The sequence below is a fragment of the Sminthopsis crassicaudata genome, chromosome 3 (assembly GCF_048593235.1).
Source record: "Sminthopsis crassicaudata isolate SCR6 chromosome 3, ASM4859323v1, whole genome shotgun sequence".
NCBI lineage: Eukaryota > Metazoa > Chordata > Mammalia > Dasyuromorphia > Dasyuridae > Sminthopsis > Sminthopsis crassicaudata.
In genome coordinates this window covers 446,444,999-446,463,052 of record NC_133619.1, presented here as the reverse complement: position 1 = coordinate 446,463,052, position 18,054 = coordinate 446,444,999, and the positions used below count along the sequence as shown (strand labels likewise).

General features: G+C 34.2%; 1 protein-coding gene across 1 annotated transcript in view; it reads left to right on the top strand.

Moving 5' to 3' along the window:
- Positions 1–1,619: 1,619 nt before the first annotated feature.
- XIRP2 (xin actin binding repeat containing 2) overlaps positions 1,620–18,054 on the top strand; it is a 389,948-nt gene continuing 373,513 nt past the window's right edge. The window contains exon 1 of the mRNA XM_074303209.1: positions 1,620–2,217. Coding sequence (XP_074159310.1) covers positions 1,822–2,217 — 396 coding nt within the window. The 5' untranslated portion in view covers positions 1,620–1,821. The remainder of the gene's footprint in view (positions 2,218–18,054) is intronic.

The following is an 18,054-nucleotide window of genomic DNA, read 5'->3' as shown; positions in this document are numbered from 1 at the left end:
TTATCTACTATTTCCTTTAGTGATCTCATCAACTTCTATGTTTTCACTTTTCTCTCTTTTCTCAGGAAAACCTGAGTTCAAATTTAGTTTCAAATTCAGCCTTACAAGCTATGTGAACCTAAGCAAGATAATTACCCATGTTTGTCTCAGTTTCCTCATCTGTAAAATGATCTGGAGAAAGAAATAAGAAACCACTTTGTCAAAAAAAAAAAACCCAAATGTGGTCAGGAAAAGTTGCACATAATCAATATAACTAAAAACAATAATAACTCCTCTCCACATATTAGGTACATAATGTTTGTTGAATTTAATTTGCAGACTTGAACATGAAAATTTAGAGATGAAATAGCACTTAAATTCACCCAAGTAGCAAGTTTCAATGACAAGATTAGAACCCAAGTCCCCTGCCTTCAAAATCAGAATTCTTTCTACTATATAAAGTAAGAGTCTCAATTCCTTTGCCTTCTGCTGTTCCATCTCCTTCTACCATATTTAGGGTTGGCTCTGAATCAATGTTCTCATTAAAAACTCTCAAGAGGTCACTATTACCAGCTGTGACAGTGAATGAGCCAGTCCCATGTTAATATGATCCCTTCTGCAGCCTCCTGGTACATGATACACAGAATTTTGTAACATATGTTGACAAATTTTTAACATATGTTGATCTATTTCACAAACACATTTACCAGTTCTGTTCTGTTCCACCATTTTGTTGTATTACTAAAAGGTAGTTTCATATGTATTAATCAGCAACATGATAGCAGTCATCTATTAAGTCTACAGAGTAGCTGCTTAAAATTGACACATTGTTCCTCATGTATTCACATGAATATTTAGGTAAATACTTTTTTTTTTTAAGGATCTAGGTATCCTTTTAATTTGAGATGGAGACTGGATTATATGAGATCTTGTAATTCCTTCTAGGTTTTAGTGTGGGTAAATCTATATGCTATAATTCCTGAATGGAAATTGTTTCAATAAAAAGCATCATCCATCCTTCAAGACTCAGTAAATATATAAATGCCAGACTTCTGCAATGGGCAGAACCAAAGCAATTTGGTTCTCACATAGGCCTACATAAGCAACAAAACTTTATTTCCTGATGCTTTTCAAATAGTTCACAGAAAACTCTATATCCTCTGACATGCTCTTCTTTAACCTGAGCTTGTTGGACTAAGCCACAAGTCAGGAGGGAATGATTTAAAGAGGGTTAAATGTGCCTTGTTTAACTCTGATCTATGCTCCACCAAATTCCAAGAGGAAAAGAGAATCAACATCTAATTGGAGTAATTTGGACTCTTACAGATAATACTATTTTTATTTTTAAATTAAGGAGTTTCCAGTAAAGCTTTCATTCCAAAGGAAGTCTTGGAAGTATTACAGACAGGAAATTAAATTTTTTTTATTTTTTGTCTTTGGGTGTTGAGTTTGTTGAATGGCCCTTTTCCCAGAACATACTTAACAATGAATGAAATGTGTCCAACTTTCCTTAGAGTAACTATAAGTTGCTTTTCCATAAAAGGACAGGAGGAGGAAGTAGCCTTTTCCGTCTTTTATTTACTTTATGCTAGAACTTCTTGACTGGATGTGCTTCTTAGAATTCCAGCCTGCCCCTTAATTATGACCAATTCCAACATGCTTCTAATTGCTCCAAGTTTTTGGGACCAAGCCTACAATTCATTGCTGGATATTATCACTGAGTCCAGTCTCTAGTGACCTAGAATTTAGGATTTTGGAAGAGTTCAGCATATCTAGTGTCACATGACTTGACTAAAGATTTTATTTACATTACAGAGCAACCTGGAGTCACCCAAGTATCCAATGCAGAAGGGCTCCCTGAACCTTCTGAAGCAGAAATGGGAGTCCAATGATGGCCAGAAAAGTGAATGTAATACCTTTGGCAGTCGCTGTAGGCGTTTCCAACCCAGAGAGGGCAAATTACTTGAGTCTAGAAATGCTACAGATGGATCAACTGGGTCTCCCATAGCTCCCAAATTCATCACAAATCTGGGGGAGCAAAAGAAGAACATGGAGTCAGTGAAGAATACAGAGTGCAAAATAAATACCGGACCTGATAGTGGTCAGACTGAAGTACTAAAAGAGGATGCCAAGGGAGCGCGCCGCAGGATTGAGCACTTTGCAATTGCCCTAGAAGAACTGAGGAGTATATTTGAAGCTCCAAGGGGTGGAGATGGCCTGGTTGGGTGCAGCAAGAAGGTAAGAGAGTCACTTAAATTGAATTTACAGCCATAAAAATGGAAATCTAGAAAGATTAAATAATTTACTCAATTTTACTCAAGAATCAAGTACTAATGCCAAGATTGAACCTGCAGGTAACTAACTAAACTGTGTACGTACTTGTTTTGATTCCTCAATATGAACCAGACAAATTTCCTAGAGCAACTATTTAATTCACGGATTTTTAAATGTGAGGCCTGCAGGCCCATTGAGTCCATAGTCCAAGTGTGGACCCAAAAAAAAAATTGTAATTAGGAAAAAATAGATAAAAATGCAATAAAACATACGAAATATTATATTCTAAAACTAAATCAATATGTTGTCCAGGGGGATCCTTATGAATGGATTAGTGGCTCCCTTTTCTAATTGAGTTGGTCATCCATGCTCAAATATACTGACATATAGAATCTTATGTTATTGATTCATCTTTTCCATGCCCCATTACTACCATGGCAGGGCTACTCTAACTCCCACAAAGAAAACTCTGATATGGCACGTAGTACTGAAAGCTTCTTGAAGTCAGGGTTTTTGTCTTGTCACTCTTAGCATCACTAGCTAATCACAGGGCCCAGCATATAATAGACTTGATTGATTGAAAGCACTTAGGGAATTCTTGATAAATATTTAATTGATGTTTATAATATGCCTAGAAACCAGTTATAATATATGTATTTATTTAGTAGTATACATATATAGAGACAGAGGAAAAGAGAGGGGTAAAGAAAGAGGGAGAGAAAAAGAGAGAGATGCAATAGCATATTTAATATACATGTATTATCTGTTTAATATAGATAGTAAATATGTGTGTTATCTGGTATTCATACTAATGCTTAGGACAACTCAAAATCATTCATTAGAATCCTATTTAAACTACCCTGGTCAGGGAAAACTGTCTATTTGTGGTCTCCTTGAGGTATTATAATCATTGCTATCTTGAAAAAAGAAAATTTTAGAATGTTGCATGTAGATGACCTCTATAATCCTTTCCAACTTTTGATCTATGATCCAAGTTTATGAATTTTCAGGCCTAAAGTAAAAGCATCTCTCTGTGAAAACTCTCAGAGAACAGCATCCTACTTAAGCTAATAGATGATTATCTTTCACAATAGGAATATTAAAAGGATCCAGATTAACAAATTTTCTAGTAGTTGCTCCCTGTCGACCAACTGGAACATATACAACTGGGACTCTTGAGACAATTTTTGTATATCAAGTGATTACAATAATAGAAAGACAAGAAATTAAATGGCATTTATAAAATTAATATAAATGCTGCTCTTGACTTGAGAATAAATGTCCTCTACTCTGTTCACTTCTGCAGATGTTCACTTCTGCAGATGCTCTCTCTAGGGAAATGGGCTTCTCCCAATCTTTCTTAGTTTGGGTGAGACAGGAAAAATGGCCAAAATAAGGCAAAATAAAAGACAAAAATTACTGAAATAAGAGATATCTCAAGACTATACTAGCTTTCCTGAATGCAGTTCAGTGCTTCAAGCAGTTTGTGCTTCAAAATAATAACAAGAGTACACTTTAATAGATTTTTTTTTCTGAAATGCATTATTCTATTAAGTAACTTTATGTTATTTAAATAACTGATATTAGAACACAACCCTTGTTAAAGAAATGAGCAAAACTTATATATACTTATCAGTAGTACTATTTGACTTACAAATTGAAAATTTATTTTTAATATATCATAACTTTAATATATTCTCTATTCTGAAGGGTTTTAATCATGCTAAGTCAATGCTCTGAAAATATGAAATATGCAATTAGGCATTCAGCATTTTCTCAAATAGGCTTGGGATTTAGAAACTGGTTTATGGAAAGTGAGAGTCAGGACAAGACAATTAGACTTGTTTACCAAACATGCTTTTGTAAAAAATCCATTTGATCCCCACTTATTGAAAATAAACCAGGAAAGCTAAGAGAGAATTATCTTGTTTCCTCCCTAAAGAAAATACTTTACATAACATTCAAATAAGAAGAAAGACCTATGATTTTCTTTATGTTTATATCCCCCTGCAGTGACACAGATCACAAGCTATCCATGCCTGCTTATCCTATCATGTCTAGCTCTTGCCCATTTCCTAACCTGCTGTTCTTTGGAGTGTCTATCTGAAATTCTGGGGCTTTCATTGCATTTCCTTAACACTGGAAGGATAAAAATTGAGTTCATCATTACCCAACAGTTATGCTATACTCCTAATACATGACTATTCAAGTCAACAAGCATTTATTAAGCACCTATTATGTGTCATATAGTGTTCTAAGTGTTATTGATACAAACAAATGCAAATAACAATCCCTCCTGTCAAGGAACTCATAGTTTAATGGGAAGACAACACATAAATTGTGTACAAAAAGGATATGTTCAGGGTAAACTGAGAATGATCTCAGGGCAAAGACCCTACTTCTTAAAAGAGGATAGGTAAAGGATTCATGAAAAAAGTAGAATTTTAGTTGTTACATCTTTTATTATCATGAACTCTCTAACAAGCTCTGTCTCCCTCTCTCTGTGTTTCTCTCTGTCTCTCTGTTTCTCTTTCTGTCTCTTTCTTTGTATATAAAATTTTGTTTACAAATATCTCTTTATATCTTTTTGAGTTAATATTTTTACATATATCATATGTATGCTTATATATATATATCTACTTTTATACTTATGTTTTTATAATTTTCATATCTATATATATAGTATATGTTTATATATAAATGTAAATTATGTATGTTTACAGAAAGAGAATTTGAATGCTTCTTTTTTCCAAGATTCAACTCTTATATAACTTCTATGACAACTTTTTTTCTTCACCCAATTTTCAGTATTCTCTCCTCAAATTAACTTATTTATATATTCTTAAGTAGATTGTAAGCTCAAAAATCAGAAACCTCTGTTTTTGTCTTTGTACCTTTAACAATTGCCATAGTGTTTTACATGGAGAAGGCAGTAGATGATGATGTTCTGTAAACTTAAAATTTTCTCAGAAAACATTCCAATAAGGAAAAAAATGTTTTTTCACCTCTCTCCTTTTCCAAATTTATCACTTTTTCTTAAAGATACTAATAGAGTGAGCAGTAAATATGAATGATTTCCATAAGCCACATACAAAATTAACTCATGAATTTTTTCAAGGGAGAATAAGAACAAATTTTAATTGGGAAAATCCATAAATATAATATATTACATATATTATATTTATATATATATAATATATGTATATTATATATATATATCATGATTATGATGGAAGAATAAATATACTATATTATTATTAGAGAAAGAAATTTTCAGAAGGGTTAATAACTTACTGAAAAGTTAAAATTCTGGGGCAAATACCAGAGCCTATTTTAAAGAAAAAAAAGTCATGCTCTACAATATTGGGATATAGAATTGGTTTGTGTGCTATAAATCCCCTTTTATCAATATTTTCTAGAGCACATACAGGGAAGGTGAACCTTCATTTCTCATAAAGTATCTACTTTAAGACTCATTTATCACTAATATACTTTATAAAAGTCTTAAAATCCATCAAGAGAACTACATGGTTTTTTGCAACATTTTCTTGATGTCTGTGAATTCATTAAAGGGAGACTGGATCAGCTCCTCAATTGTTTTCACTGTACTCTAGAGTCTCTGTTAAAATAAGTCATCCTCACATAATTAGAAAGAAAAATTAATGGAGTCTTAAAATAATGATGCCTGCTTATGTTTTATAATTGCCAAAGAGGGACATATGCTATTGTCTACATTTTTTAAAAACTTAGATTCTAAAAGGGGCCTGAAATGCTTTTTAAAATGTAGATTTTTTTTTTTTTTGCTTATAACCCAGAGCATAATTCAAAAATAAAAATTCACATCGGCCTTATCACAAATAAATGGTGTGGAACATAATTTTTTTTAGCCGTATTTAAAGTGCTTATAAGAATCCATTATGAGACCACAAATCTTTAAGACAATGAAGTACCCATTTATATTGTTGAGAGGTAAACATTATTAAGCAAGACAGGTTTACCTAAATGTATGCTGAGATCAAGGCTATATATAATAGAATATTAGTTATTCAAAATGCCACTTTTTTTGGCAGGGGAGGGAGGGGAACTAAGTTAAAGCAAATACTAAAATAAAATCTGTTCTGTTGCATTAGGGGCAGTGTCAGTATTTATACCATACCTTACTCAGTGTCTAACTAGCACTAAGTTGGGTGAGTAGTACGCAGCATTGAATGAATTCTTGATTATAATGTAGTTTAAAGGAGTCAGAGACCTCCTTGGAGTCCACCAAATTTCATAGATCCATATTGTAGAACCATTTTTCTATATATTCTTTATTAACTAACAATGTTAACAAATCATAGGATATTTGATCTGGCATATACTTTGTACAAAAGGTTTATTTAGCTAGTCACCTTCCTGTTTTGAAAGATCAACTTCAGTTGAAAGATAAGTACTTGGATGGATTTGTGAGCTCATTTAGAGGGATAAATTCTCCAGTTATACAGATTTCAACCTATGCTTTCCCATTTTAATGAATTATTTCTGTATTCTGTAGGCAATCTAACTATAGCATATAGAGTGTTCTAAAAATTGTTAGTGAAGTTTTAAGCTTAAACAACTTACAATATACTGAGACTTTGGAGACTGCGTGTGTGTGTGTGTGTGTGTGTGTGTGTGTGTGTGTGTGTGTGTGTGTGTGATCTACCTGTAATCTATAAATGTAATCTTAGGAAAGCCTAGTATAGATATGAACAGGTTTTTAATTTGTTTACTTTCTTATCTTGTTTTGTTTATATTTCCCTCCTTCAGAACTTCAGAATTCAACCCAGAGATAAATCTTCATACCTTACTAATTATTTTGCCCAATATAGTATCTTCACATAGATATGATAATTCAAAAATCAATCAGACAGTAATCAACATTTCTAACTCTGCCTCACAGTTTGGCAATAAAGGCCTAAGGGTCAAATGTCTGCTAGTAGAAGCTGATAGGAGCATTTTTGGGATGTTTGCCCAACTGGTACTGGTTTTAATAAATCTAAATGGGAGTGGTCAAAATTAGAAGTGTAATACATTGCTCTGGCAATATTACAAATGATCAAAGAATGTTGATTATAATCAGTTGAGGGAGTAGAGCAATAAGTAGGAAAACATAAAGATATAGTATGCTAATAATTGAATAGTACAAAAACGATTGGTGCAGCTAGGTAGTGCAGCAGATTAGAGTACTGGGCCTGGAGTCAAGAAGAGCTGAGTTCAAATCTAATCTCAGATATTTACTAGCTGGGTGAAACCGGGCAAATCATCTAACCCTGTTTGCCTCAGGTTCCTCATGTGTAAAATGAGTTGTAGAAGAAATTGGCAATCCACTCTAATATTTTTGCCAAAAAATCTCCAAATGGGCTCACAAACCTGAAAATGATAATGATAAAAATAAATCAAGTTCTCAAATATCCAATGATTTATTAACATTGTTAGTTAATAAAGAATATATAGAAAAAATGGTTCTACAATATGCACTGTTTTTAATTCCTACTTGTAATGACAGCTGTTACCTTGCTATATAGACAGGAAGACAATATATCTGTGTTTGTTTTTGGTTTTCATTAAGATAATATCTTTGGGATAGGAATTTACCTACTTTTTTTCAAGATACAGTTTAGCTGGATGATTAAGCCATAATTTATAAAGCCTTGAAATTTTATTTTAAAAAAATAAGATAGCAAAAGGAACCTCTTCAAAGCAACATAGGGGTTCTTCTGTCTTTTTATTTTTCTTTATCTATTTACTTGAGGCTCGAGAAGATAAAATGGTTTGCCAAAGGACCCTGAGAGAGTAAGTAGCAAATATAGCATTGAACTCTGGTCTTTAGAATTCGTTTATTGGACTGTCTTTCTCAGCAATCAGAATTAACTAACTTGTGTAGGGTCATACAGCTAGTAAGTATCTGAGTCTGGATTTGAACACCCATCCTCCTCACTCCAGAGCCAACACTCTATCCACTCAGCCACACAGTTGCCCTGGGTTCTGAAGAATCTTTTGTCTAGGAATCAGGAAATTGAGAGATATTTCCAGGATTTGCCATTTCTGGCTGTGAGACCTTAACTATTGGCTATGCCCCATTGGATTATTTTTTTTTTAATTTGTGCAATGAAGAGTTTAAATCTTGAGTTTGATACTCTGAAGGATCTATAATCTCATTATCATAGACATTCTCATACAAAAATGCAGCTTGCAAATAATCCACTTCCTCTTATCCTGAGCACTTCACATACACATTTTTTCCATGAATCTTTCACTTAAATGTGTTGAATACATTCCTTTATTTGCTTCACTTTGTAGATTTCAATGTAGCATATGGATTGTCCCTCAATTAAAGCTATCTTTTTTGTTACTCTTTCCTTACAGTGATTTCTGTGGGAAATAACTTTTTCACCTTTGTAAGCTATTCTGTATAGAAAAGCAAAATAATCAGAGAGGTGACTTTATAAATGGTTTTCCCCCAAATGACCAGGCCCAGTGCCTCATAAGGCAAAAATTATAGGAATCTCATTAAAAAGTCTGCACAAAATTTGTTGCTAGCTCTTATTACTTCTTATTAATATTCATTGGTACCTAAAAAGGGCTATATACAGCATAGTTAGAGATATTGTCCCCCTCTTTTAGCGATTTGCAATTCAAGGGAAGTGAAACAAATGAAAACATATGGCAGGTGTTTTGTTTAACTTGCACACACATGCAAAAAAAAAAAAAAAGCAAAGAAAAACATAAAATTCAAGGACATTGAAAAGATGCAGCAATAACACTTGGTTTTATTCTACACATTTTCCCTGGTGGTATCATTTGTTTTTTGAATAACTTTAGCGTTTGTTGGCTGTTCTATTTGCCCATTTAGAAATTTGTTATTTTACAGCCTCCTGTCCAGTGTTTTATTTTAGTTGGAAAAAATTGCTCTATGAACTAATGGCAGACTTCCCAAATGAGCATATTTGCATGGCCTTTAAAACTTTCAGAGGGAACTGCCATCTCATCTCATTTATGTGTCACATTGATTTTTGCGGCAAGAACATGACATTGCTAAAGAATGTAGCTCCAGAAACTGCAGAGAGATGTTGAGCAATATTGACTCACCTTCAACTGGGAAAACTATTGTCAGTTCCTGGTTTGGCATTCGTTGACATTTTATGTGGGAGACCAATGCTGTTCACACTTCTGTTGTAAGAGTATCTTGGCCAATTCAGATGTCTCTGCTGTTAACCCACTTCTTTTGCCAGGCATCTGCTGCTCTGGTGGTTTTTCAATATCTTTACAGACTAACTGCATGAATATGATTTAGAGAATCACAGAGATGTTTCCCTTTCCCTCCAATAATATACCCCACTCATACCCCAGCTGGGTATCATGCCTTGCTTTCTGAAGAATTCCTTAATATCAGAATTGCACTGTGAAGACATAGAAATACCAGAAAGAAAAAAAAAATCTAGCTTGCATTGATTCCTTGAAAATGATTTGACTAGTTGGGGAAATCTCTGATCCTGAACAATCTTCTATCCTCCATGGAGCAATCATATGTCCTATTAAAAGATCCCAGAACCTCCCACCCCCAGCGTCAAAAGATTTCTTATTCTGTGCTTAAATTCAGTCTTCTCCAAAAGCAATCTTAGCCAATGCCAAAGATATTCAAAAGGAATTAAGAGGTGACATTCTAGTGTCTCTCTAAATAATTGAAGCTGATTTTCTTTTTTAGGGGGTGAGAGGGTGGGATATAAGGATGAGTATCTTGTAATTATAGATGCTTCCTTTTGCTAAATCAGTTTTGCTCCTTTTACTGTTTTGTGGGTGAGTTCATTGCATTTTCATTAACAATATGATCCACAATTGTTTATTTCTCTTCATCTTAATCTCTTTCCTTTTTTGTTTCCTTTTGTTCTTTATAAAGGTGATGACACAATTGTTCTCAATATTTGTGCCCTAGTTTTGACGCAATCTCCTTCTGCTCCCTAGCCTCTTCCCCTACCCAGAATACAATCTAGTTTCTTAAACTTTATTTCTTTTTAATTATCCTAAATATTAAGGTTTTTTTTTTTTTTTGGTTTGCTTGTTTTGCTTAAGATTAAATCTTATTGAATATTCCCTTCATCTTATTTCAGCTTCTTTTGAGATGTAGCAAGACTTCCCCTAAATTTTCTATCTTCTTTGACTTAGTCTGTGACCTGAAATGATAATGGGGTTCCAAAGGAACACATGAATCATCTTCTTCTATGATTACTCATTCATACTTATCTTTTTTGTATTTGTCTTGACTCCTGTTTTTTTTTTTGTTTGTTTGTTTGTTTTTTTTAATTTCCAGGAATGCTAGGAAATTTTCTATTTCAATAAATGTCATTTCCCCCTGTAAGTGTATGCTTAATTTTGCTTGGTAAATTATTCTAAATTATAAACCCCATTTTTTTTCCCTTCAGGAATATTACATTTTAAGGTCTCCACTTCTTACTAGTAGAGTCAGAAAGATCTGATTTCAAATCTGACCCCAGGCACTTGGACAAATCATTTAACCTTCAAATGAGGATAATAATAACACCCATTTGTTAAGATTTTTATAAGGATAAAATGAGATAATATTGTAAAAAAGACTTTTGCATGACTTTGAGCAATTCACTTACCCTCTGTCTTCATTTTTCTATCTGCAAAATGAGGATAATAATAGCACCAATGTCTCAAGACTGTTGTAAGCTATTTGTAAAGCACTAAATAAAATATTTGCTATTTCTAGTACTATTATCACCATTGTTGTTGTTGTCTGATCAACTAATCAGTTCCATTAATTTACAGGTGTTGTTAGGTGGAAACTTAATAGAAGAACTGAGAATTCTGAATGACCTCTAGATAAGATTAGCAGTAAGAGTCATGATTAGAGGTAATAAATCATCCGTGGAGGAAATTTGGCTTTAAATTTTACATCTTATCATTTTATTTACATGTTATCATGTCCTATGAGCTAGGAGTACACATTAAGAGAGGACAATGCCCTCCTTTGCCCCCTTAAGAAGTGAGAGCAAAAACTTCACTTGATTACTATCAAGCAACTTGTAATATGAGTCTTATAGATTCAGTACTCCAGTCCTGTTTTATTCTGCTGTACTTAACTTTTTGCTTAACATTTTGCAAGAACCTATGATTGGAGTAGATGTTGCTAACATGAAGAAACTAAAAGAAACTTTGCTGCTTCTAGAGAAATCAATGAAAGGCTTTTGCTGCTTAATTGTACAGATCTTGATAATCCATTATCCATTATTTTACCTTTTCTTAAATATTCTAGGTAGTTAATATGGGTCTTGTTGAGCCTTAGTTATTCACCTTTTGTTCAGACCTGCTGACTAGAGGATTTTGGTACCAGCCCGAATCCTGATCTTGGGTGAGAAGTGAAGGGACAGAACTCACAAAAATGGTCAAATGGGAGTATGTTTATTCAAATTTTTCTCGGCTTTATTTAACCTAATACACTTATATAACTATAATATACTCTGCATGCCCTAACTATAGGGACCACATTTATTATTGTGTGTAAACATTTCCTTTTCACTTTAGTATAAGTCTGTTTTAATTTCAACACAGATTGTCATACTCTCTGACTTCCAGGAAGGCCGAGACACCCCTAGAGGGTCTAAGGAGCCAAACCAGACATGTCAGCAGAGTTCCACTGGACTAAAAGGTCTCATACCTCACCCAGGGTTTCCACTATCTATGATCCTCTATAATCTTTGTGTAAATTCTAGAGGCAATAAAGACCTACACCAAAGTTCCTTGAATAGAATTATGAAGTCATACTGGTGATTTAGAAATATCAATTTATCAGGATTGTGAAAGATGAACTAAAGAAAAGAGAGACTGAAAGAAGAGCAATACTAATTATGAGTCAATTTCATAACTGATTCTATAGATTCATCAGTCTCTTAAACGACTATTCTTCATATTCCCTATTCTGAGACTCCTGTAATGATTTCCTTGAAATTTCAAAAGAAAAAAAGAATGAATGAAGGAAGAAAGAAAGGAAGGAAGGAAGGAGGGAGGGAGGGAGGGAGGGAGAGAGGGAAGAGAGGAGGAGGGAGGGAGAGAATGGGGTAATGGGGTAAGGGGAGGAGAGGGGGGGGGAATTTGTATTGCTTTACCTATTGAGAGAAGATTGTTGTCCAGGCCAGATTTGGAGTCTATAATGCAGCTCTCCTATATGGCTAAATGTAATCAATAAAAAGAATGTGTCTTGTCCATGTAGTTAACAGAGTATTGGTGAATTATTTTTTTTCCAGCAATCTGTTAAAGAAGAAACATTTATTCTCTAAGCCTCTATCAGTGGAGAGACTATATTCTATAGTCAACATAACATTATCTCTGTGATCATTGCAATAAATTAAAATTAAAAAAAAAAAAAACCTTCTAACCTAGGTAGTGCTTTCTCTAAACCTAAGACATTTTTACTTCAATCTTCTATGCCTAAATCCCATGGAATGTTATACCTCTGCTCAGGAATGAAGAATTGTCCTATTTTCTGTGCAGTGTTATCAAATACTCTTATAATTGTGAGATCTGTGGTGCATATTAATGCAGGGTATAGGTGAATCAAAATGAGTTTAATTTTCATCTCTATGCAGATAACTCCAAAATCTACATATCTTGTAATTTCTCTCTCCTGAGCTCTAATCTCACATCTCCAAAAGTCTAGTTAACATCTCTAACATCTATTATTTATACGTCTTAAAATTAACACCACCAAATTAGTTTTCCTTCATTCTTTTCCTAACTTACCTATTTCTGTCAAAGGTACTACTACCATGTTTACAATCATGCAGGTTCACAATCTCTGGATCATTTTTGACTTCTTTTCCCTTTTTCTCACTCTCCCCTTCCCCCATATCCAATTAATTAACGAGTCTTATCTCTCCTACCTCCGCAATATCTTTTCTATCCATCCCATTTTATTCAATCAATCATTAACACATATTTATTAAGTGTCTCCTTTGTGCCAAACTTGTTTTGGATGCTTAGTATGCAAAAATAATGAATGAAGGAATTCCTACTCTTAAGGAGCTTATGTACTTAGTGGGAAAATGATAAATGCATCTATTCCAGATAAATGAACCTATTTGTTATCTCTCTCCTCCCTATGTTCTTTCCTTCCCCATCCCCTTGCAAACACACATAATATTCAATTTCTTACCTCCAAGCATTTGCACAGGCTGGCATACTCTCCTTCTTCACTTGTATCTCTCTAGGATTCCTTCATGCCCTTCAAGCCTTAGCCCTTTTAGGAAATCTTTCTAACATTCTCATTTATTCCCTATCTCCTATCTTCAATTATCATTACTTTCCTCTTTCAAAATTACTGGAGATTTACATATCACATCTGCCCATTGGATTGTAAACTCTTTGTAAGAGCACAGTGCTTTATACCTAAAAGCATCTTAAGACATTTTTGTTGAATTAATATCACACTCAGATAATCAATAAGAATGTAAAAATCTACTTCTCTATAGCAAAAAGAATATTAAAGCATATATTATATAGTGACAAGCAAATTTCAAGGATGCAGTGAAATAAGAGATTGCTGTAAGGGAGCAAGGGTTTTTTTGTTTTGTTTTGGTTTGGTTTTTTGGGTTTTTTAAAATCATATTCCCTGGTTTTAGATTCCCTAATCTGTGATCATCTTTTATTATACCCAATCTAATCTTGCTCTGCTCCTGTAGACCTTTCTAGTTAGTTCTACAAGTACAAAACTACTATATTGATAATTTGTTGCTCTGGTTGCTCTTTCCCTATAACCTATATAGAGATAATCATTATCTCATTTTGCATTCATAGATTTTGTTTGTTGTTGTGGTGGTGCTGGTGGTTATTAAGTTTCTTGGTTTTTGTGATAGAAATACTCTACTGGTTTTTCAGTTTCTTTTCCAGCTCATTTTATAGATGAGAAACTGAAGCAAATAGAATTAAATGACTTGCCTAGGATCCCACATCTAGTAAGTATCTGAGGAGAGATTAGAACTTGTTAGGACCCTGGATCTCTTAGAATCAGCCAGAGTCAGGATAATTAAAAGTCTTTATTCTTGGTCTTTTGCATTTGGGGTTAGGGGATTAGATCTAGCAATCTCCACACCTCCTTCTTCTCTCTCCACTACCAGGTGAATGAATCAATTTCCTCCTCCTATTCCACCCACTCATGTCACTTCCCCTTCTTTGTCCACACCCACCGATCCAACCAGCACAAAATAGTTCAAACATGTTAATAGAGAATTGTCCAAATGGCAATTAGCCTCACATGCTCCATTATCCAAGTGCATTTGCTCAGTTCTAGCCCTTTACATCTCCCGCTTTCTTTTGTTTTAGAACACAGGTGGTCACACCATCCCTGACTTCTCAGGGAGGTGAGAACCCAAAAAGGAGATGATCACGCCCCCCCCTGACTTCTCAGGAAGGAAGGTGAAAACACCAAAAAAGGAGGTGATCATGGCTCCCCCTGACCAAAGGGAAGTAGGGATTTGCTAGCGGGTTTCTGAGCTGAAGGATCTTATTAGAGACAAGTAAGCACAAACCTATCAGCATAGGAGGTATTACACAAGCATATAGCAATAACGTAGAGGCTATTAGTGATGGCTCTCCCCACAGTCAGTGCAGGTTCAATGTGGTGTAACAAACATGAATTGTACATGCAGGTAGTGATATAACAAACTATATAAATCAACACGGTCTTGTAAAAGATTTCCAGAAGTCCTAGAAGGAGGGTATGTAAACATCGTCACACATACATGCCTTCTTCAGCAATCAAGAGATAGTCCAAAACCAATCTATTGTCCATTGCTTCACATGTCAGGGAATCCAATGATCCCCAGTTTTTAAAGTCCCGCAACAGTATTTTTATATGTTAGGGAATCCAGTGATTCCTACAGGTTTTGAAGTCCCGCAACAGTCTTATGATGTCTCAGAGAATCCAATGATTCCTGAGGGCTTTCAAATCCTACAATAGTCTTATCACATCTCAGAGAATCCAGTGATTCCTGAGGGTTTTCAAGTCCAACAATTTTTGATGTCCATGAGTCAAATGCCATAACTGACAGGTTCTTTCAGTGGTGAGCACAGTCAGCATCGGAGCCACCCAATGTTTCTTGGGTCTTCTCCTTCATTTCAAGGGTCTGCTCCTTCTCTCTCTGATGGACAAGGTGAATACGGCTCGTTGGCACCCATCTGATTCCTTCTCCATCTGTGGAGATACAAGCAAACTCTCTCCCCCAAGCAGTTAACCTATCTGGTCCCTTCCATTCACCACTTTCTGGGTCTCTCCACATGACCTGGTGATTATCTAAAGACAGTGGAGCTGCTCGCACTGAACACTGTCCTTCCGGTGGGTTATAAAACCTGTCTGCTGGAGCCAGTGCATCTTTGTCAAAAATTTAAAAAATTAATGGTATAAAGAAATAAATTTAGAAGTTCTCTAGGGTTACCCGTGGCTGCCCCTTTCTTTTGTTTTTGGAGGAGTGTCTTAAATAGCCCTTTACAAGAACTCACTATGTTGAGTCTTTCTGACTTCTATACGTTGTGCCACCTAGCTGCCCTAGATCAGTCCTAATATTCCAATTTGCCTTAAAGCTGATAAATGGATGCATAGAGGTTATAAAGCCTAGTCAACTAATCCATAACTAGTTGACCTGCTAATAAATGAAAACAGAATAATGGTTCTGTGGCTAAGAGATAAAGGAACATGATGTAGAATGAATTATGCAGAATTATAATAGTATTCACTAAAGAAATGAATATTTGCAAGTTTCTTTTTATTTTTTGTATTTTTATTTTTACACTTCTTTTCATTCACTTCTGCCCTCAAATATTTATTTCTCTTGAACTAGAACTTTGTCACTTTAAAGCTCAGAAGACTAACCTGAAGTGAATAAAAATCAGCTACTTTTTTGCAATTCACACTCATATAGAATTTCCTATGGCATTGAGACAGCTATAGATTTGTCCAGGGTTATGCAGCAGTGTGTATCAGAAGCAGATTTTGAATCTAGATCTTTCTGACATTAAAACAACTCTTTATTCAGTCTCTCACCCTGCTTCTTTTAAATGTTCTATAGATACAGTACATGGAACAGAAGTGGTTAATGTATTTTCTTGCTTGAAAAGGTGTATCTTTTCCTTCATGTTTAATGTGTAGTGGTGAGTGAATTCAATGGGTTTTAAGCACCTGAAACAAATTCAAGCCCCATTAATGTTTCTCATCTGTACCAACTACCAAATGCTGGTGATTTATGAGACTTAATGGTGTACTAACTTGCTTTATGTCAATGTAAGTCATTTATGGTATGCCATGAGACAAATTGCTCTAAAGTACCGTAATGCATCATCATGCATGCCGTATTCTCCAAAATGGAGGAAACAATCTAGGAGTGCAAGTTTAAATTAATCAAAATACTATAAGCTCAACCTTGTTCGAATGTCAGAAGTTTTCTGTGAGACATGACAAAACTAAACTAAGAAAATGTTAGCATTTCTATTCAAAACACTAAATAGTTAAGGGACTGTTCTCTGTTCCATTTTAAACCTCCAATTTCAAGCATTCAGAGCCTTTCTTTATGACTTGAAAATTAAAAGCATCAGATTCTCATAGGGGCCAAGTTGAAGCTGCTAACCTAAGAAGCCAAGTCAATAGAATAAAGTTTATACCTAACCTGCTGTCCTTCAGGTTTAAAGAAGGAATGGTTGAGGAACTAAAGGTCAGGCAGACAATAGAAATGGAAAGAAAGGGATGAATTTGGGAAGCATCATGAAAGAAGCATTGGCAGAGATTGGTGACTGATGTACAAGTGACTATTGAATCCTGTTTGTCATTTCTAAGTTGACCTTTGATATGCTGCTTTAGTCAAACATGGTCTGAAACTCCTCTTGCTTGCACTGAATCATTTATAACCTTCCCAGAAGCCAGGTACTACTGCAGGAAGACAAAGAAATGTACAGAGATTGCAAATTCATAACAACCACATATACACAGAACCATCAGGATTTCAGCAATTCTATCATCCATAATGTTAGTGATATTTATGGGTGCTACATATATATATTCCTGGGATTAGGATTATCCTCAAATGATAACAATAGTCACAACTGATAAATGACTTTGGAAGGAACAAAAAAAAAAAAATCAAGCCATTTAATATGAGGTTTAAGTCAGTAATTGCTTCTAGTCTTGTTAATAGATATATTCATTCAAAATAACTTATAACAGCAAGAAATTTCCACAAATCAGTGATAAGCATGCTAGCAATGGTTGATTTGATAGTAATAGTATATATATACATTTGAGAAAATTATTTTGTCTAAGTGCTTCTATGAAAAAAGAAAATAGATTTATGAATTAGAGATGCAATTAAAAATAGAAAAATAATAAACAAAAAAAAACTAGCCCAACATAAAAATAAAAATTATGTACAACAAAGAAGAAAAACAAAATTCATAACAAAAAACAAATTGATAAAACTGTAAATATTTTGGCAGAAAAAATTGTAAAAGCCACCGGGCAATTTTAATTTTTTAAAAAGAAGCAAAAGCCAAATTCCCAAAATTAAAAGGAAAAATCATAACAAATGAAGAGAAATTAAAGGAAGTTTTAAGCAACTTTTTAGCTTAATTATATGCCAACAGAACTTTAGTCAGATAAAATGGACAAACATTTACAAAGTACGTAAAATGTTCAAATTAGTAGAATAAGAGAGAATATACAATAATACTCATTTTTCCATTTACAGCTTTTATTATTACTTTTGTTAAGTCTAGCAA